The sequence below is a fragment of the Bos grunniens genome, chromosome 11 (assembly GCF_055505025.1).
Source record: "Bos grunniens cultivar Pamir isolate PY7600 chromosome 11, Bosgru_T2T1.0, whole genome shotgun sequence".
Classification (NCBI taxonomy): domain Eukaryota; kingdom Metazoa; phylum Chordata; class Mammalia; order Artiodactyla; family Bovidae; genus Bos; species Bos grunniens.
Genome location: NC_141175.1, coordinates 34,972,807 through 34,993,681, shown reverse-complemented (window position 1 = coordinate 34,993,681; position 20,875 = coordinate 34,972,807). Strand labels below are relative to the sequence as shown.

The following is a 20,875-nucleotide window of genomic DNA, read 5'->3' as shown; positions in this document are numbered from 1 at the left end:
AATGTTTGGTTGAACCCACTGAGATATAGTCGAATGACAGAAGGCTGGTTGTTATTCAGTGACACAGAGGCACAAAGTCCTACTATACTAGTCCTCAAGACCTGTTAGTCAGACAAAGCAAATCTTCACTCATTTTGCTTTAGACCTCGAGTGCCTTCTTTGCCTTATTAGAAGTAAGTAGAAAATAAGGTGGGTTTCCAGGTGGCTCAGTGGTAAAGAAACTGCCTGCCAGTGCAGAAGATGCAGGAGACACGGATTTGATCTCTGGGTCTAGATGATCTCCTGGAGTAGGAAATGGCAACCCCCTCCAGTATTCTTACCTGGAAAATACCATGGACTGAGGAGCTGAGCGGGCTGCTGTCCGTAGGGTTGCAAAGAGTTGAATACACTTGAGCGACTGAGCACAAATGTTAGCACAACATTGCATCCCTAGTAGTTACTGAGCGACTGAGTAACAACAGAAATAAGGTAGAAAATAGGTAAGTAAGTAGTTAATCACACTAGGGGATTTTAAGTAGAACATGGGAGACCCCTGTAAGTTAATGATTACTCAAAAGAGCAGGTTTACTTAACCACAAGACCAAGCAGTGCTTTCTTAGCAAAACTGCCAAACAATTAAGCACTGGTGGCAGGAGACCCACATACTGCTCAGTGAGCTCAGCAAGTTAATGATCCCTAGGATATGCTCTCTGCACACATGAAAAAAAATAATTTGTAAACTGTACTTGACCATGGAGAGACATGAAAAGTATGAAAGACAAACAAGTTACCTAATTGTGAAGGGACCCATCTAGCATCAAAGTCAGGATCAGAATGGACACCAGGACCATCATCTTCAGAGCAGGATTTGGCACTTCTGGGAGAATGGGAGGCTGGCCCAAGGACAAGAATTCTGATTTCTGGAGAGGTCAGGGCCAGTCCTTGTATATATGTGGGTCTGGGGCTGGCATCTGGCCAGGCATCACCCTTTTTGAATGGCAGTGGGTGACTGAATTATGAGTGAACTCCGTGCCCAAATGGGCTCCTTTTCTTTGGGTATTAAGATAGACCATGAGCCCCAGGTAGTGGGTAAAGCCCCAAGTGGGTAAAGAACCCACCTGCCACTGTGGGTTAGACTCAAGAGACATGGGTTTGATCCCAGGGTCAGCAAGATCCTCTGAAGGAGAGCCTGGCAATCTACTATAGTATTCTTGCCTGGCAAAACCCATGGACAGAGGAGCTTGGTGGGCTACAGTCCATGGGGTCACACAGAGTCAGACATGACTGAAGCAACTTAGCATGTATGCATGAGCCCCAACCAGAGTCCCTGGTGCCCCTTGCTGGTCAGCACAGAAGAATCTCTGGATCATCAGTAGGAACAAAGACCATAGATTCCTGGAGATGCCTGTGAATATATCTGGTTCACTTCCTTTATCTGTGGGACAAGGAGACTGATGCCTGGAGAGGAAGGGGCTTCTCAGGCCACTAATTAGAGCCAGATCTGCAACTCTGGATTCACAGTCAAGAACTCTACTCACTGCATCAAGAGGCAATGGAACCCAAGTCTTTACCTTAGAATGAGGAACAGAACCTGAGAATAATATTCTGCATCGAATTTTGGTGGCCCTTTCCTCCTCTGACATTTATTTTGTAAATAAAAGCAAACAAAACACTATTTTGTACTGATGACTTCTGATTTTGTGATGCCCATGGTGATTTCCCCCTTGGCTGTTTCAGAATTTGGGTGAGAGTTCCTGCCTACCTTGAAATGGTAACAACTAACTCTCAACAACAGGCAGACTAGGTTGATGTGGGTCTATGGACCTTTAAGGCAGTATCTCCTTGAGTTGGCTGGCTGGAGCTGTGCTTGGGGATGCTCAGTGGGTCCACTGGTGATGGGGGGTGGGCTGAAGCCTGGTCCAGGAGACATAGTCTTTGGTGACAGCTTACACAATAGACCATCCAACAGCCAAGGGCTCAAAAATATAAGTCTACTCTTTGAATGTCTCCGATCTTCATCCTCTCCACCATTTCTCTAGTTTGAAAGTGTTGCCACTCACTTGTGTCCTACTCTTTGAGGTCCCATGGACTGTAGCCCGCCAGGCTCCTCTGTCCGTGGGATTCTCCAGGCAAGAATGCTGGAGTGGGTCGCCATGCCCTCCTCCAGAGGATCTTCCTGATCCAGGTATCAAACTCAGGTCTCCTGCATTGCAGGCCGATTTTTCACCATCTGAGTTACCAGGGAAGCCCTTCTATAGTTTAGACCCTAATTAACCAGTGTTTTTTTTGTTGTTTAATTTTTTGGCTGCACCACATGGCATGTGGGACACTTGTTCCCTGGTTAGGGATTGGATTCGATATCCCCTGCATTGGAAGCATGGCGTCTGGACCACCAGGGAAGTCCCCAATGGGCGTTTTACCAGTCTTTGCCTTTAGTACCTCCTGACGCTAGTCAAACCTGTCTCCATATAACAACCAGGTGATCTTTCCAAACAATTTGGGTTTCATCACTCCTTTGGCACCCTGCTATCCTAGGATGGAGTTCTAGTGGCTCAGCAAAGCCTAAAGGTACAGCACTACCCAGGGGCCTGTGCCACTCTCTGGCCTTGTCTCTTGCCACTCTCTGTGTTGTACTCATGGCCAGCAAACCAAGCTACTCACCTGCAGCTCTTGAATTCATCATCTGGTTACACACTTAACACACTTCCGTGCTTTCACCAGCTGTTCCTTGCTCCTAGAATGACTTTCCTCTTCCTCTCCTCCCAGCCTGGAAGACACCTGCTCATTCTGCGACACAGGTTCCAAAGGAGCTGACAGCTCTGAGCGCTGAGCCGCTCTCCCTGGCCCCACCGCCCCCGCCCTCAAAGGCTTTTCACTAGGAAACATTGTGCTGGGCTCCAGCTCCTTCCTTACACATCTGACTCTCTGGTTTTCTCTGACGGATCCAGTTCTTAGAGCACATCAGTTCTCAATCAAAGTTTGAATTACGGGATAGAAATCCTATATGTGTGTGTATATATATATATATATATATAGAGAGAGAGAGAGAGAGAGAGAGAGAGAGAGAGAGAGAGAGAGAGAGAGACAAGACAGATGTAGAAAACAAACTTATGGTTACTAGGGGGGATAGGGAAGGGAGGGATAAATTGGGAGGTTGGGATTGACATATACACACTACCATATATAAAACAGATAACTAATAAGGACCTACTGTACGGCACAGTGAACTCTACTCAATACTCTGTAGTGACCTATAAGAAAAGGCCATTACAGAGGCCTTTTACCTGTCTATCTAAACAGGAGTGGATATATGTATAACTGATTCACTTTGCTATACAGCAAAAACAAAACACTTTTTTATTTTTTGTTGCACCAGGTGCCATGCAGGATCTTAGTGTCCTGACCAGGGATTGAACCCATGCCTCCTGCAGTGCTGCAGTGGAAACATGGAGTCTTAACCATGGGACCACCAGAGAAGTCCCTAATACAACACTTTACATCAACTATACTCCAATAAAAATTCTTTAAAACATGAAAAAAAAAATTTTTTTTTTTTGACAGAGTTCTTACTGAAGAAGGGTGATCTATAAACTTTTATGGCTATAGGAGAAACCCCCTGATGACCTCAGATTTTCAAAGGATGTAGTCAACATAAGGCCGGGTGGGCTCTTAACCAAGGGAAACATGAAAGAACAAAATCAATCTGCAAGCACATCAGGGAGGTGAACACACTTAGGAAGCAAAGAACCTCCCTCTTGTAGGCAGCCAAAGTCTGGAGAGGTAACATCACTTGTCTAAAGCCACAGTCAAGGAGGGGCGGGCTGAGGACACAGGTCTCTGACTCCCTTTCTGCTTCTTCCCCCCAACACCACGTGCCCATCTGGTCCAATCCTCCTACCATCCTCATCAGGGGACTCTGACCATCTTGAGTGTGGTTCAATTGTTAAGAGACCTCTGGACGAGTGAAGGCAAATGCAACCGCCTGGCACAGTCCTAAGTCTCTCTTGTGGGCAGTGAGCCCAAGGGCTCCTCCAGGGCCTGGATGGCAGCCCTGGAGGATGCTCCAGCCCCAGGGTTTTCCAGGACCACTATGAATCGGGCAGGGACTGGTAAGTTCACAATGCAGATGGCCTGAATAACACTGTATCTGAACTGATAAGTCTGTTATCAGTCAATTCTAATTTTGGGGTCCAGGGCCCCCTTACCTTGCTCAGAGCAGTAGGCCACAGCTGCAGACGTCCCCCACAACCCTCGAGGCTCAGTGGGAGAGTAGGGATCCTATCCTCTCCACCCCCATGACCAGAACAACACAGCACAGCCTCCCACACTCATCCTTTGAAGCCCCCCAGACACCAGGACAGAGAAGATACACCTCCACGGTCCGGAGGGGTACTTAGGTTCAACATAAAAATTTCACAAGGCATCCTGTTTTATCTTATAATCGACATGAGGTTTACACTCTACTCCACAATAGTGTAACAGAAGATCCCCCCAACCCCAAGCAAAACTGATGCTCTGCATCAGGGCTCTCTGGGACCTAAGCACCTGACAGCCACCCTGGTGGGCAGAGCAGCCTAACAGGACACTGCATTGCAAGCATTTACAGGTACCTTCCATTTATTACCTTAGGTTAATGCCCACAGCCATCCTGTGAGGCCTGGCCTCCCCATTTTAGAGATGTGAAGACCTAAAGCCAGGTGCCTGCGTGGGTGGCAGGCCTGACTATGATTCCCCCTCCCCATGCTCTGCTGCCCCTCACTCCACAACCCTTCGATGCTAAAATCCACATGGTCCATGATTTGTTTACTTTAGCCAGTCCTGGACTCCCAGCCCTGCTCCGATGGGAGAACGGGATGGGAAAGGACTGAGAACCAGCAAATCTGGCTTTGCCAGTCCCTGGCTCTGTGCATTCCTGAGAAGTGTCTTCCTCTCTGGGCTTCAACTTCTTCACATGAACAATGGGGGTTGGGACTGGATGATTTCTCTGGTGCATTAGAGTTTTTCCACTCTGACATTCTAGACATCACCTCCAGGAATGTCCTAACCCTTGTGTTTCTTCCTTCTCACTGAAGAGAAAAGTCCGTATTGCCAATTTCCCTTTGTTTTTAAAAATAAAACCCCTGAAACAACACTGTAAACCCCCCAAGCAGCTGTAGTCCCCACCTCCTCACTCTCCGTCTCCTTCCTCCTGTGATACACACCATGGCCCAGAGGAGCTCACGGCCCCCTGAAACTCAGAGCTGGGGGTACAGGATGGTAAGAACCTGCTGGATCCCCACAGCCTGAGGGCTTTGCTGGTAAGAGATTCCTTCCCCATGATCTATTTAAGGAAGGCATTTGGTGTTTTGTTTTCATGATAGAGCTGCCCAGGGAGTGAAGTGAGGCTCCAGAAACTACCACAGAGTGAGGACCACTGGAAAGAAGGGTTGCTCAGCTCCCTGGGGTCCCTGCTACCAGCACCCTCTCTTCAGGGGTGGGTTACCTGGAGGACAAGAGCACAGGATGTACTTCCGCCCAAAGATCCCAGAGACACTCGTATCGTAGGTGGGGCCACAGGTTTGGAATCAGGCAATCCGCACTTGGAATGTTGCCTCCATGAGGACATCACCTGACCTTCTCTGGGCCATAGTTTTCTCATCCACATCTGCCTGTGCAGGCTGTTATGCACTAACATGTTAGTTATCTAACTAACTAGAGAGCAGTGATAGCAGCATCACTCTGAATGGTAGACTCCTGGGAGACCCATCACCCTGGAGGGCTCTCCATGCAGTGGGGGTGCTGGGGGTGGAGCTGAGGCCCAAATGCCCTCGACACCCCAGCCTGCCACCCGATCATGTAGCTGCATGGCCAGAGCCCTGGGCAGGAGAGCCCTTTCGGCCCAACAGCTTAAAACTCTGGTACTCAGCTTCCTCAGCTTTAAAATGGAAGCTGAATCAGAGTTCATAAAAACTGTTATCAAGGGCTGCCTGGAAACCCCCTGTAATCTCTCCCAGGTGGGCAGGCCCGGGGGTGTGAGCGAGGAGGAGCACCGTGGGCAGGAGGCATTTCCAATAAACGGGCTGTTCCTCCTTCCCCAGGCTGGTCCTACACCATGGACACCTTGTACAGAGCAGGAGCCAAGGCCCAGAAGAACCTGGCACAGGGCTGGGGAGCACACAGCGTTTGCAGCAAGACCCCAGCTGAAACTTCAGTCTCCAGTTAGGGAATATCTTACAAGTCGTAGAAAACGGGGTACTTAGTTCTGTTAGAATTTGCTCACTGACCTCTCTTCCTGGGAGAACCACATTTAGCTTATGACTTAAGAGGAAGCCCTAGGGCTGCTTCAATTCTACCCCATGATTTAGCTCTAGTATTCCAGGGGGTCTGGGGGGCTGGGGAAGCCTGGCAGGGGTTGGGCATGGAACTCAGGCCTCAGAGGGGGCTGGGTAACATCTCTCTGCATGGGATGGTGACAAAGGAAGACCTGGATGTTGTGGCAGTGGCTGCCCTGGGTGGGGGTCAGTGGGGAGGGGGCAGGGTGAGGCCTGGGGGACAGAGCACTTGAGGTTCACCAGCCCACGTGGCCTCAGCCTCAGGGTGAACAAGGAGCGTCCAGGTGGTGGCAGAGGCCCCACAGGAGGCTCAGCTGGCACTGTTGATGGCAGTCCGAGAGCCCCCTAGCAGCCTCTCGTGCTCGCCTTCCTCTGCTGGCGGCCGGCCCCTGGACAGGCGGGCCAGCAGTGGGCGGTGCAGCCCGTTGTAGAGGGCGGTGCCCGCCAGGAGGATGAGGAAGCCGAGGATCTGCAGCGGGTGGAAGGCCTCCCAGCCCAGCGCCAGGCTCAGTGCCCAGATAACAACGGTGCGCAGGCTGTCCAGTACCATGCGGGTGGTGGCACTCAGCTCCTTGGTGACGCTGATGCCCGCGAAGTTGAAGAAGGCGATGCTGCTGATATTGCCCAGCAGCGCCAGCGCAATGAGTGGCTGTCGGCCCACCTGGCAGAAGGCGTCCAGCGCGTCCTCCAGGGTACCGCGAGGGTTTCCGCTAAAGGAGCCGGCGGGGATGTAGTACATGGGTACCAGCAGCAAGGAGAGGATCACGAAGCCAAAGAGGCCTGCGGGAGTGGAGGGAACACGTCAGGTTCTCTGCTGGAGCCCTGGTCCCACCGTGCCAGGGCTCCGCTGACCTCTGGCCACCCCTGCCAAGCCGCCCTCAAACCAGCTCCTTCCTTTCAGGTCCTGGAGGCGTCCTGCTCGTTAGAAACTCAAAACTGCCTACTGAATGGGCTCTGGCTGCCCCTTCTCCACTTTTAACCTGTGTTTTCTGACTGGACCAAGAACAGGAAATACATTTTATACTGTGACCAGTGCACAGTCATGTACGCACTGCCACAAAACAGCTATCCTTACAACATACAATGCTGTCTGATGTTTCTTAAAATTCGGTTCTATTCACTGACAGAAGGATTGGCTGGCTGCAAGCACTACATTGCTCTCCCAAGTGTGGAGAAACACAGCTCTCTAATTCAGTGCCGTTGGTCTGTGACAAGGAGCTGGACTGGAATGCAAATCAAGGCACTGCTTCACTCAGAAGTAGCTTCCCTGGTGGCTCAGATGGTAAAAAATCCACTTGCAATGCCAGAGACCTGGGTTCAACACCTGGGTGGGGAAGATCCCCTGGAGGAGGAAATGGTTACCCACTCCAGTATTCTTGCCTGGAGAATCCTCATGGACAGAGGAGCCTGGCAGGCTACAGTCTGTGGGGTCACAAAGAGTCTGACACGACTGAGTGACTGACGCTTTCAATTTCACTCTGAAAGTCATGCTAGAAAAAAAATAAGTGGAAGCGATCAGTGTGCTTGATGACATAGTCGATGTAGGTGGTTCACGTTTTGTCGTAGGCCCTCGGCTCACAGTGCGCCAGGCACAACCAGCTCCCCGTAGAGACTAAGGGTCACACCTTGATTGCATTGCTCTAATCCACCCTGTTAGTATTACATTTTTAAAGCACTGATTTTGATTTACTTTCCTGCTCAAAAACCTTTGGTAGTTTTTCCCTGCCTGTCATTTAAGATCTAAATCCGCTTGCCTGATGTACAAGGTTCTCTACAATGTGGCCCTGACATATTCAATTCCTGGTTATTTCCCCAACATCAAATGTGTACCCCTGCCCAAACTATTCCTCACTGGTTTCCAAACTCATGTCCAGCTCCCCACATCTCCTCTGCATCTGCAGTTCCCTCCTTCCCACTCTTGCCTGCTGAAACCTGCAGCTCAAATGCCACCTTCCCTGGGCCATGACACTAGATATGCTTGGCAAGTAAACTATCACTTGAGTAAGGGTGGACTGCCTGCTCCTTTCTTCGAGCAGCCCCACTGCTCTAGGAAGTGGTCGGCTTCCCTAAAGTGCGGCTTGCATCTTATTCATCTTCGCCTCTGTCCTCCTTTAGCTCCTGGCTGAGTGCATGGCACGTGTCAGAGTATTTGTCAACATGTACGTGGTGAAGGGAAGGATGGGAGGCGGCAGGCTCAGCCCTCCCAGAGGTCCCCAGCACCCACCGGGCCCTCACCACCTTTTCTCCACGTGCCACCCTGCAGGGCTCACTGCACCCAGCGCCCCCCTGCCAGCCCGTGTTCATACACACCCTCTGTGCCGACCGCCCGCAGTGGATGCACGTTGTGCTTGTACACAAACTTCTCCTCCAGCACCATCTGGATGGAGACGATGATCTGGGCCATGATGATCAACAGGTCCCCTGTGGCAAAAAGGAGGGGCCCAGTGTGAGGCCAGGGCTCGGGGAGACAGCTCCCTCAGGGACGGAACAGCCCCCCACGGCCCCTGACTCTGCAGGGCATCCCTGAGCCTGATCTCCTGGCCCCCGAGGGGTGGGGCAGGCCAACAGGGCAGGCACTGTTACCCCTCCCCTCTCGGGTGAGGCTCCAGAAGGCCCGCGGGTCTGAGGGCTGCACAACTGGGGTAAGTGGGTCTTTTGAGAAGCAATGAGGTTTGAGATGGATATTTCTGGCTTAATTCTGCCTCTGAGGGACCAGGGTGGCACTTCACAGTAAAACTGCTGCAGGCCTTCCTTTCCGGGGCCGTAAGACTGACGGTGATGACGAGCACAGTGCAGAGTGCCGGCTGATCACTGGGTAAGTGCTCAGTAAACGTTCATGCGTTTCCTCTCCTAGATCCCGTAGGTTGTGTGGCTGTAAGTAAACGTAGCCTGAGCCCTCTCCCTCTCCGACCTTCCCACTTCTTACCCACCCCTCTCTCATGCTGCTTGGCCCTGCTTGCTCCCATCACCTCGAGAGCAGGTGCAGGCCAACAGCTGGTACCCCACACACCCTCCCCCGAGGCTTGGTAGGCAGCAGAGCCTATCAGATGCTTTCTCCCCTGACTCTGTGCGGGGCAACCCCTGGACGCCTGTCCCCGGCCACACCTGTGATCACTTCGCTGAGCTTGTGCTGGCTGTCGTGCTTGCTCAGGAGGTCGGCCAGGCCCACCACCACCAGCCCGGCAATGGTCGCAAGGATGCCCAGCCACTGGCTCAGTGCCAGCCTCCGTCCCAGGAAGGCCACTGAAAACAGGCCTGTGAAGATGATCACGGCTCCCCGCAGCATCTGGAAGCTGGAGGCACTGGTCATGTTCAGCGCTGGAAGAGGACAGATGTGTGATGTGAGCTCCTGAGGGCCAGGCTGCTCTGTTCACTGAGGTGTCTTCAAAGCTGAAGGCAGCTGACACGTGCTAAGTACTCAGTGAATGCTGGTGGTATGTGTGTGTGTAAAGGATTGTGTGTGTGTGTGTGTGTGTGTGTGTAAAGGGGGAACTGAAGATGAGCTCTGTGTGTGTGTGTAAAGGGGTGTGTGTGTGTGTAAAGGGGGTGCTGAAGATGAGTTTATGAGGATGAGACAGAGGATGAGATGGTTGGATGGCATCACTGACTCAATGGACATGATTTTGAGAAAACTCCAGGAGTTGTTGATGGACAGGGAGGTCTGACATGCTGCAGTCCATGCAAAGAGTCAGACACGACTGAGCTACTGAACTGAACTGAAGATGAGCTGGGGGTGGGGGAAGCTCTTTCACCAGCATCCCCCTGGGGCCACAGTTTGAGCCCTTGGCAGCCTGGCCTGGCGACTCACCCACATACATGATGCTGGTCCCTGTCATGTCGCAGAGGGCTGGGGGCAGGAAAAGGAGAGGGTTGAAGGGCTGTTGGGGATCTGCGCTGGTGTCTGGGTGCCGCGCAGCTCTGCACCGGAGTAGGTAGAAGGCAGCCAGGCAGGAGAACTCTCCCAGGAACATGCCCACTGCCTGCAGGGATGGAACCAGGCCAGTTCAGAGCTGGAAGGAGGTTCACCAGCAACTAATTTTTTTTTTTTCTTTTGTCCATGCCACACGGTTTTGGGTTTCCCTGGTGGCTCAGATGGTAAAGAATCTGCCTGCAATGCAGGAGACCCAGGTTTGATCCCTGGGTTGGGAAGATCCCTTGGAGAATGGAATGGCTACCCACTCCAGGATTCTTGCCTAGAGAATCCCATGGACAGAGGAGCCTGGCAGGCTACAGTCCATGGGGTGGCAAAAAGTCAGACATGACTAAGCAACTAACAGTTTACATGGTTTTGGGATCTTAGTTCCCTGACCAGAGATCAAACCCAAGCCTTTAGCAGTGAAAACACAGAGTCCTAACAACTGGACCACCAGGGAAGTCCCATAACAAAAATGAAAAAAAAATCATCTTTCTTCAAGTAAGAGATAACCTATAAACCCAACATGTAAAACAGACAAACGCAGAGCTCCTGTGTGGGAGCTGCCTACGTCTACTCCTTAGCGCCTCAGACACCTCGATGGAAACCCTAAGGCTATAGAGCCTGGCCGGAAAACCCACCAGTCTAGGCCACTTCCTGGTCAAGTTCTAGATGGAGAAACTGAGACCCTGAGAGGCTCAGGAACTTATTTAAGGTCACAGAGCAAGTTGCTGGCAGAACTGAGGCTGAAATTTGTCTCATCCACTTCCCAGTCCAGCAATAAGGTACCTTCCATTGATGGTGCCTGCCCCGTCCTAGTGGGTCTGGGCTCCCCATGGTTGGAGAGCAGGTTTCACTAGGGGTTGATTTTTCCAAACGGGTCCTGACTTTGTCATGGTGAGGGCTGGCCTCAAGGTGTCCAGGACAGGACCACGCACCAGGACTTGTGCAGGCCTCCTACAGGGAACAGGGCCTTTGGCCCCTTCCAGGGGCACCCCACACCCTGGCCTGTGTTCTGGGGAGGGAGGCAGAGAAGTAGGGAGCAAGGGGGACTCCACCCCTAGGACAGGAAACAGCAAGGCCTCACGGGGGGACCTGCCCTGAGCCCTGGGAGACAGAGCTGGAGAGAAGAGGCACAGATACCTGGAGGAAGGGATGCTGAAAGCTGTGTTCCTGGCTCCCTCCACAGCCCGGGGCCACGAAGTTGTCCGCCCACCTGCAGCAGACAGAGAGAAAGTCAAACCCTGCAGTGCACGGGTTCTCCCACTTGGTCCCAGGCCTGCAGAGAGCTCACGCCTCCTGATGCCAAGAGGCCAGACTTAGGGGATTCGGCCCAGAGTGGGGTTCCCCCTTGAAGGGGCTAGTCTTCACAGTAAGCGGTCTTCACCTGGGAGTTGGGACAGAAAGTGGGGGCCTGGGCACCTTTAGCTGAAATCTCATGAACCGCTAGCAGAAATTTAGCATTTCTTCAAATTATAAATACACTATTGCAGGACCTACAACTCTGTCACACATGGAAATCACAGCTATTCTCATTTTCACATTCGAGTCACTGTAGATACTGTGAAGTATCATTTACACTCTTCACTAGTCAAAAATTACAGTAATCAGACCCACTGCTTATAATTTCATGTGTTAAGAAGTGCATGCACATACCTGTTACTATATTACAAACTGGCTTTTTTAATGTCTGGATAATCTTATTTCAATGCAATTAGGTTTTTCTGTAATCCTTGGTGTTTTATTTGCACACTTCAAAACACTACTCTAGGCTTCACCAGACTATCAAAGGACCCATGCTCAAAAAATATCGAGTCCCTGGTCTGCGGGTCACATGGGCCCTGGGAAACGCCCACCTGACACGGACCGCCTGGTCACCTTCACATAACCTGAAGGGTCTGGCAGGGTTTTCTAGCAGTGGCTTAGAAGCAGGTGGCAAGGACATGGCGCTGTGGAGTGGCCCGCCAGCCAGCGCCCAGCAGATGGGCTGACTCTGGCATGTGGCCCCACTGAGTCCAGAACCTGTCACGGCACAGTGCTCTGGGCTGCTGCTACCAACCATTCTGCACTGACCAACGTCTGTCACTAAAGCTCTTGCCCCTGAATTTCATTGTCACTGGGCTGTGTTATGTCCCTGGGATTGAATCTCTCCTTCATCTGAAAGCCCTTCATATATTTGGAGATGTTTCCACCTTCTGAATCTTCTGGTTAAGCAGCCCCTGCCCTTGCTAACCTTTCCTTCCCTGGCTGCTGACTTCTGGAAGTGCTCCGGTGGGGCCAAGCCCAGACCCAAGGCATGTGATCTGGCCTGGATGGAGTTGGGCAACAGGGAGGCCCCTCTCACGTGCTGGACATCCTGGTTAGTTGACCTGGCTTGGACTGTATCTGCCATATCACACTGCTGACTCAGGTCAACACAGGCCTAGGGCTACTTTCTATGGGTCATTGACCTGCCTATGCTTCCCCCACTCCGGACCATAGCACCCCACGCATAGACAGTGGCTATCTTTAAAGTATAAGGCTTAGGTGTGTGTGTGTGTTAAGTCACTTCCATCGTGTCCGACTCTGCAACTCTATCAGCCATAGGGTCACCAGGCTCCTCTGTCCACAGGATTCTCCAGGCAAGAATACTGGAGTGGATTGCCATTTCCTACATGAGGGGATCTTCCTGACCTAGGGATCGAACCCACGTCTCTTCCATCTCCTGTGCTGGCAGGTAGGTTCTTTACCACTAGCGCCACCTGGGACTTCTGAAATGTCTTTCCTAACAATATCTGTCAAGAGCAGCTACACTGTGATCCCCACCTATCTTCCAGCTCCTCTCTGTACAAGCCTCAGCTCCCAGAGGGCAGGGAAGCCTTCTGCCTCCTGTGCCCTGAGCAGGGGCCACTCCGCTTGCAGATCTGAGTTTGACAAAGATCCTGAACCAGGGAGACCTGGGTTTGGTCCCTGGGTTGTGAAGATGCCCTAGAGAAGGAAATGGCAACCCACTCCAGTATTCTTGCCTGGAGAATCTCCATGGACAGAGGAGCCTGGCGGGCTATAGTCCATGGGGTTGTAAAGAGTCAGACACGGCTCAGCGAGGAACACACACAAGGCAGGGCTTCTCTGGGAGCTCTTTCCCACAGCTTGGGGCAAGGGCATGATGCCCAGATGCAGGCAGCAGGCAGGGCGGGCTGAGCGGTTATGGTAGCACGAAGCGGGAGGCAGAGACCACATCTACAAAGAAACCTGAACACATCCTAGGGCGAGTGAACAAAACAGGGCTATGGCAGACTTATCTCAAGGTGAGAGACCCCATCCACTCCCAAAGATGTGAGGAGGGATGTTAGGAACAGTGCTTGCTTGGGAACAGTGGAGGTCAAAGGGGAGCTGATGGGCCCTTAAAGAGAAGTGCTAATGTGCCTGGTTGGGAACGTAGAGGAAATCTGGGTCGGGGGATCAGGATGTAACCAGACCCAGTACCAAAGGGGCAAAGAAAGCCCCCACTAAGGACAGAAACTGCCTGTTCTCCAACGGGTCTCATTTCTGCCTAATCTGCAGTAGATTCTGGCTTGGGGATCCTTCCCCGTGCAGGACAGGCCAGCCGCCACGTGTATGGCCTACCCAGGTAACCCACTCTCCAGCCAGACTCACTGTCACAGACAGAGCCCTGGCGGAGGGCCTGGATGAGGCAGCTGAGCGAAACAGAGAGAAGCAGGGCGAATGAAGAGGTCAAGCTTTACCAAGGGCACAGAGACAATGGCCCTGGAGCAAGTGAGCAGGTCAGAGAGAGAATTCCCAGGGCTCCTCCAGGAGGAACAGGGGAGGTCTTGCCAAGTTCATGGTCAACCAGAAGCCTAGGATAAGGGCTGGTATGAAAGCCCCTTCTCCTGGGGCCGCACCCAGAACACAGACGGGTAGGCTCAAGAAGACTCCGATCTGGCGGTGGGGCCACCTCCTGGAACTCCCGCTGGGCTACTGCCTGTGCACTTGACAGTCACAACTCACATCTGTGTGACTCTCTGGTCCCACACTCACTGTCACTAGAGAGGATATGAACTCAGCATCCAGTAACTTCCACAGCTTTCTTTGCTCCTAGAACCTAATTATACACAAATTTAAACTGTTTGGGTTTCATGAATGGACTTCTAGACCCCACTAGACAAATGGGTAGGTGGTGACTACAGTCCAAATGCACAGTGCTAATTTGCCACCTGGTTTGAGTTGCCCCCTGCTGGTGGGACCAGCCAGGCCTGCCCTTCCCTAGGGATGGGCACCTCAAGGAGCACTGGAGGGCTGGTGCAAAGCCTCCTCCCCTCCCCTGGTGCTGTCTCCTTTCTCCAAGGGTTGGGTCTGCCTGAACAGACTGGATTGGGCAGGTTCCCAGCAGGGGAAATGGAATCTTTTTGTATCTGAGGGACTGGGGCAGGCTTACAGCCCCAGGGATTAGGTGTCAGGACAGGCTGCCCCACCCAGCCTCTTGGGGCCAGGGAGGAGTTTAGGCCTGCAGTCACTTTGGGAAGGAGTCAGGCTTCCCAACTTGGCCCTGGGAAAGGTTTGGCTCACTGTGCAGTTACAGAAGCCCTCAGGTAGCACAGAACAACGGCCAAAAGCCAGCCCTGGCTCATCTGGGGGTGACATCAGTGACTCCCCAATGGGATAGCACTTGTCTCCTTGAAAAACGCTTCCCTAACGTGTATTTATAAATGCACAGTTCATTGTGTACTAACTTTGTACCAGATCTGTATTTCTCCTTGAACTGGCTGACCACTTCACGTGGGCTTTGTGGTTTAAGTCTCATAACAAGGACCCTTGTTTTAGAGACTGGGACTTGGGCGAGAGAGAGCTGTTTCAGCCTCATACAGTTAACGGGTGGATCTAGGCCCAAACCCACCTGCTTGAACTTATTTTCAGAAAAGGTAGCAGGATATATGGAAAGGTCAGACTTGAGACTTTTGAATGTCACAGGTTGGATGAGTTATAGATTTCTCACCTATAAAAGGGGGATAATGATGCCAACACTGATGAACTCGCAAAAGTAATAAATAAGACATAAAAGACCTGGCAGATGGCAGGGAGTCAATAAAAGTTCTTTTCTGTCTCTTCTCCCTTTCTCCTCTGCTGTTGTAATGCCAAAGAAGATGAAGCTTAACAGTTCTATGAAGACCTACAAGACCTTTTAGAACTAACACCAAAAAAAAAAAAAAAAAAAGATGTCTTTTTCAGCACAGGGGACTGGAATACAAAAGGAGGAAGTCAGGAGATATCTGGAGTAACAGGCAAGTTTGGCCTTGGAATACAAAACGAAGCAGGACAAAAGGCTAAGAGTTTTGCCAAGAAAATGCACTGGTCATAGCAAACACCCTCTTCCAACAACACAAGAGACAACTCTACACGTAGATATCACTATATGATTAATACTGAAATCAGATTGATTATATTCGTTGTAGCCAAAGATGGAGAAGCTCTATACCGTCAGCAAAAACAAGACAGGGAGCTGACGGTGGCTCAGATCATGAACTCCTTATTGCAAAATTTTCCTCTGGGCTGGGTGGGTGTGGCCCCAGCTCAGCTCCACCTGAAGGCTTCCAGGGAGTGTCCCTCCTCTGCGACCCATCCTGCAGAACAGATGGAGGGCCAGAGTGCCGAAAAGAGGAGGACAAACTCGGCCATCATCTCGGGAAGCTCCTAGTTTCACAGACAAGAAACCCAGGGGCCAGAGAGGGCTTGGGCACACAGGGAAGTTCTAGTGCCTGTGAGCCTTCACCCCCTGCTCTGTGCTCCTTCCTCAACACCGAGCACCTTCTTCCTCCTGATCCTTCCCACTTTCCTGGCTGAGGTGGGCCCTCCACTCTCTGGACACTCTTTTCTGGGGATAGCCATGGTCCCTAGGGCAGGAGGCCTGTGGGGACCCAGGAGGCTTAGGCTGAGGCCACATGAGGAAGTGCCTCCCACTGGCAGAAGCGGGTTTCCTTGAGTTCCCTGGGCCTCAGAGGGCTGCGGGGTGGGCTCGCCTTCCTGGGGGATGAGTCATGCTGGCGTGGCCTGGCCCAGTCAAAACTCCCAAGCTCAGCATTCCCAGAGGGGTGTGTGTGTGTGTGTCTGCGTGGGGCTGGGGGTTGCGGTCAGAGGCTGAGGAAGTGGCTGGTGTGGCTGTCTCGGATCCATCAGTTGTTGTCACCTTCCCGAAGAATCTGGGCCATTTCTGCTCACATCCTGGTGAGTCAGCCTCTTTCTCCTGTTCCGGACCTTAAGAAGGGCCCCAGGGCTTCTCCACCCTCTGGGGTGTCACAGCAGGTGGCTCACGTGGTAAGAAATGATGACAGCCCTTCCGTCTCTTAAGGATAAGAAGACTCTCCTCAGGAGCTCTTACAGCATGTTTAAGAGGTGGGGCAGGGATTTTGTGCCCATTTTATAGATGAAACTGAAGCTTGGAGAGGCCCAGTGACTCATCTAATCCCACAGCTGCCAAACCACATGCTCTCTCCTCTCCTACACTGCCCTCCCCATTGCAGGCTTTCTCCAGATTTCAGGCTTTCTCCAGCCAGCATTAACCCTTTGGAAGCAATTATCCTGTGCTGCTCACAGGGTGCGGGGGAGGGGCAGTTGCCATGGTGAGAAAGTCAGAGCACAAACAGAAAGGAGATTGACAGCCCTTCCCCAATCGAGGCCCATGATCGCAGGCCCCCTGCCCCCTTCCTGCAGGGTCCCAGGACCCAGCGGGTCTGGTGGCTGGAGAACATGGCCCCGTGGCCCTTCATGGGGGGGTGGGCTTCACAGCCTGCAGAAGTTTAGGAGGGGAGCTGAGCCTTCCTGAGTGAGCATCTACTTGACCCTGGCTCTTTATGTACAGAACCCCAGCTGGATTCAGGAGGATGCAGTTCCAGAAGGCACACTGGTTCAGGCAGACAGCCCCACGCAGTGCCAGAGGAGGCCGAAATGTCTGTTCTCTAGGAGGCGCACCAGCAGAAGGCCTGGTAGTGGGGGAGAAGCAGCCACAGAAAGGAGAAGGGAGGGGACCTCTGCCCACACCCAAGGGCCTGCCTGATCCATGACTTTCCCTTCTGCACTCAGGTGACCCCCAGCCCAGCCCAGCCCAGGCAGGCTGGCTCCTTGCAGGGCACCCAATCCTCCTGAGTGGGCAGTGACCTCCTCCAGCAGACAGCTGACCTATGGTCGCAGCACAGCAGCAGCACGTGCTCACGCCCACTTCCTCATCCGCTGTCTTCAGTTCCCAAGAAGCCGGGGAGGGAAACATGCTCACTCGACAGCCCAGACACTGCAAAAGGCTACTAGAGACTCTAAACCTGAACCCTGAGTAAGCGTTGGGACAGAGGCTTCAGTTGCTTGCCACCCGGGCCCAGAGCAAAGGCACTCTGATGGCAGGGAGGGGAGATGCCACTGATAGGGTTACAGCGTCCATAGGCACATGCTTGTCTGTTTTTGTCCAGGGAGGTGTAAGAGGAAGCCCCAAGGAAGAGGAAGTTTGAGGGACTGGACCAAAATGCTGAGACCTAGGTTCTAGACACCAACCAGCTGAATCATATACACACATAAACTTTCCTTGGGACCTTGACTGTAAATTGTGGGGATTAGAATGGATAATTTCTATGTTTCTAACAACTCTAAATGCCCCTGAGAATGATTAGAGAAGTCCCCAGCTTCATTCATACTGGAGGTTAAGAGCATGGATTCTAGAACCAGACTACTTAGGCTCAAATACAAACTCTGCCACTTCATAGCTCAGTTGAACTTGGGCAAGCAAGTTACTCTTTCCAGATTCTCACTTTCCTTATCCAGGGACAAGAAATGTATCTACCTCATAGGGTGATTATGAGAATTCATTAACTCACGAAAGGCAGCTGGGGCAGGACCTGGTACATGCTATTCTCTCTCTGGGTATTAGCTGGTTAGCACTTACTTGCTGTGGTCACATTCCCGTCTGTCTGTCCCTGCTGGAAACTGGAGGTCAGAGTGTGATTTCAAATCGATAATCCCCATCAGGATGTACACCGATGCTTTCCCATGTTCTTTCTCTGAGAGCATTCTTCTTACAGTCTGGCCTCAGAACACTGCTGAGGGTCCAATACTAGGGCCTGTCACAGGTAGGGAGGCTCCTGAAAAGCCCATCAGGTCACAGGCAAAGGCTGGGTCCCCACCTGAAAGCCTCTTTCTGGCCTCTCAGGTAGCCTCCAGGGGCAAAGCCTCCTGGGGCTGAGGATCCTCTGGTTTCTCACCAGACTGGTTTTGACCTCTTTAAGGAAGGAGCTGAGTCAACACAGGTAACCTCAGTAGTAACTCAGCTCTCCTTCGGGACAGTGGCCATGGCACATCACAGCCACCCTGTAAGCACCAGACTGAGGCCTGGACTTGTGGGACTGATGGACAGTGACTTGTTCTGTGGCCTGCAGATCCTAACAGAGATGGAAGACCTCCGGTGGAGTTTCCTTTACAGCTAAGCGCTCAGCAAGAGGAGCACCCTTCAGGAGGCCTCAGGGCCCAGGAGCCCAGCACAAGACACAGACATGGCTGGCCAGAGCCCAATGGGAGAGACAGGTGGGCCCCACCCAGAGGTCCACTTTCCTGTGGAGAAGGGAGGACACTGTGCTTGTCAAGCATGTACACATCTGTCTCATCCACTGCAGATTCTAAGCATCTCAAAGGCCAGGACCTTCTCTTGGTCACTTCTGTCTTCTTCCCTGCGTCTAGGCAGTGGCTTCCATACTGTAAGTACCTTATACGTGTCTGAAGAATTGAACAGAAGACCTCTCTCCCAGACCTCTCTTCTGGGGCATTTCTCACATCACTGATGGGGTGCGCTGGGGAAATACACTCTAGAAAATGAATAAGATACAACCATCCCCACCAACCCCACGGGCCTGGGGCACAGCCCTCAGGTGACTGGGGTGACTCCCCTTTGCTTCGAGCCTGGCAAGACCCAGGTGGAAGTGAGGTCTGACTGGGAGAGGGTCACTGTCTACTGTCCTCCACATGCACCTTGGAACTGGCTCAGAGAAAGGCTGGGCTCTGGGTATTGGGGTTCTTGGTGGGCAGGGGGCAGGAAGGCCCGGTGCCGAGCTAGGGACAGAGAAAGAGCCAAAGGGCCATCAAGAGAAGGGGCTGTCTCTCGGGACCTCCTGCTTGTTACAAAAAGGAGACTGTGCTCGGTCCCTCAGTCTCATGACAGCCCCAGGTCATCAACCCCCAACCTTCTGAGAACTGTCCTTATGGGCCCATGAGCACCACGCCCTCTGACATCAGAGCAGAACCCCCTCTGCCTGCCCTGTCTGGGTTAACAACACTCCTGTTCTCCCAGGCAGAAGCCCAGGAGTGACTATTTGACCCTGTGGGTCAGGCCTTGTGGTTTCACTGTGCGCCTGGTCTCTCCCACCTGGCCCTTCCCTTTCCACCTCACCTCTACCTCCAAGGTCCCCTCATCTGCTCTGCAGCAGCCCTGGAGTGGTTTTCCCTCCTGCAAATTACTTTTCACCCTGACCACCAGGTTCACTGAATCACTTTCTCAAAAGCCCCTCTTTGATTGTGGGATAAAATCTAGCCTGGCCACTTGAAGCGAGTTACAATCCCCTTAGATCTTGCTGTTCCTGCTTCGAGGTTCCCACCACAGCAGAAATTCCACCCAAGCTTCAAGGCCCAGCTGAAACCAGTTCTCCAGGAGGGGCCTATGGAGCACCCCCTACTCTGTCATCGCAGCCCTCCATGCTCACGGATCACTCGGCTAACGTGGCATCTATCGTAGCCCTCCCCGGCCCACAGCTCCTGGAGGGCCGCGCCCCTGATGCCACCTTGGAATGGGCAGCAGAGAGGAACGCCCTCCCATTAAAGATGTTGAATTGGAAAGTGACTGGCTGGGATTAAAGCAGGGGCTCGGATCTCCACCCAGGACACTGCTTGCTCCTCCTCGCATTCCCCGGTGCCTTGCACCTCTTGGGTGGTCTATGAACCGCGTGAACCGATCAGAGAAACTGAGCTGGCTGGTGAGGCCAGGAAATGACAGCCGCGAAGGGGGAGGGCGCAGGAGGAGGGCGGGGGTCGTCAGCGCCCCTGCGGGCGGCTGCAGACCCTACCGAGCCCCAACCCCTCCCGGTCAGGCCCGGACTCACTTTGCCGAGAGTGTGTTGATGGAGCCGGTGACGAGCATGAGCCCGGCCAGGAACAGCTGGTACTTGGTCCAGGCCATGGCGGCGGATGCGGGGAGCGCGATACTAGAGGGTCCCCCCCGCAATCTCCGCGCTCGCTCGAGATGGTAGCTCGCTACCCGGTCACCCGGGGGTCTCGGGCGCGAGCGCTTCCGGGCCGGGAGTCACGTGACCCGAAAAGGCCCCGCCCCGCGCCGGCTCGCTCCGCCCCAGGGAGGGCTCCGGGCCTGGGCGTCTACGCCCGCGGTCTCGGTGTGGGTGCTCTGCCGGACGGGATTTGCGAGCGCTGGTCCCCACAGAGTGACTGGCAAGTCACGGCCCCAGGTGCAAAAGAGGCCCTTCTGCAAAAGAGGCTGATGGGACAATGCAATGACATTGCATCCGTGGATGTTAGAGCACTTGGTAAACCCTTTAGAGAAATTGAGCTGAACAATGTCAGAGGCAAACCACAAAGTAGAAACGCCCCGCGTGGGAATCTCGTCTCTGCAGGGTACCCAGAGAACTCCCAGGTGGCCTGAGACTAGTGCCTAGAG

The 20,875-nt window shown here is 52.9% G+C and overlaps 1 protein-coding gene across 3 annotated transcripts; it reads right to left on the bottom strand.

The window, feature by feature from the left end:
• Window positions 1-3,313: 3,313 nt before the first annotated feature.
• SLC35F6 (solute carrier family 35 member F6) lies at window positions 3,314-20,508 on the bottom strand. Of its 3 annotated transcripts, none has more exons than XM_086323601.1 (6): window positions 20,307-20,508; window positions 11,347-11,419; window positions 10,099-10,270; window positions 9,396-9,608; window positions 8,601-8,711; window positions 3,314-7,070 (listed from the first exon to the last, which is right to left on the bottom strand). In XM_086323601.1, the coding sequence occupies exons 1-6, from the start codon at window positions 20,381-20,383 to the stop codon at window positions 6,601-6,603; spliced, it is 1,116 nt and encodes a 371-aa protein (XP_086179727.1). In that variant the 5' UTR covers window positions 20,384-20,508; the 3' UTR covers window positions 3,314-6,600. The 3 variants fall into 3 exon arrangements, 2 of the variants coding, with proteins under 2 accessions (XP_086179727.1, XP_086179728.1); XR_015135833.1 differs by having other exon boundaries at window positions 6,204-7,070; window positions 8,601-9,162; XM_086323602.1 differs by lacking the exon at window positions 10,099-10,270.
• Window positions 20,509-20,875: the final 367 nt, after the last annotated feature.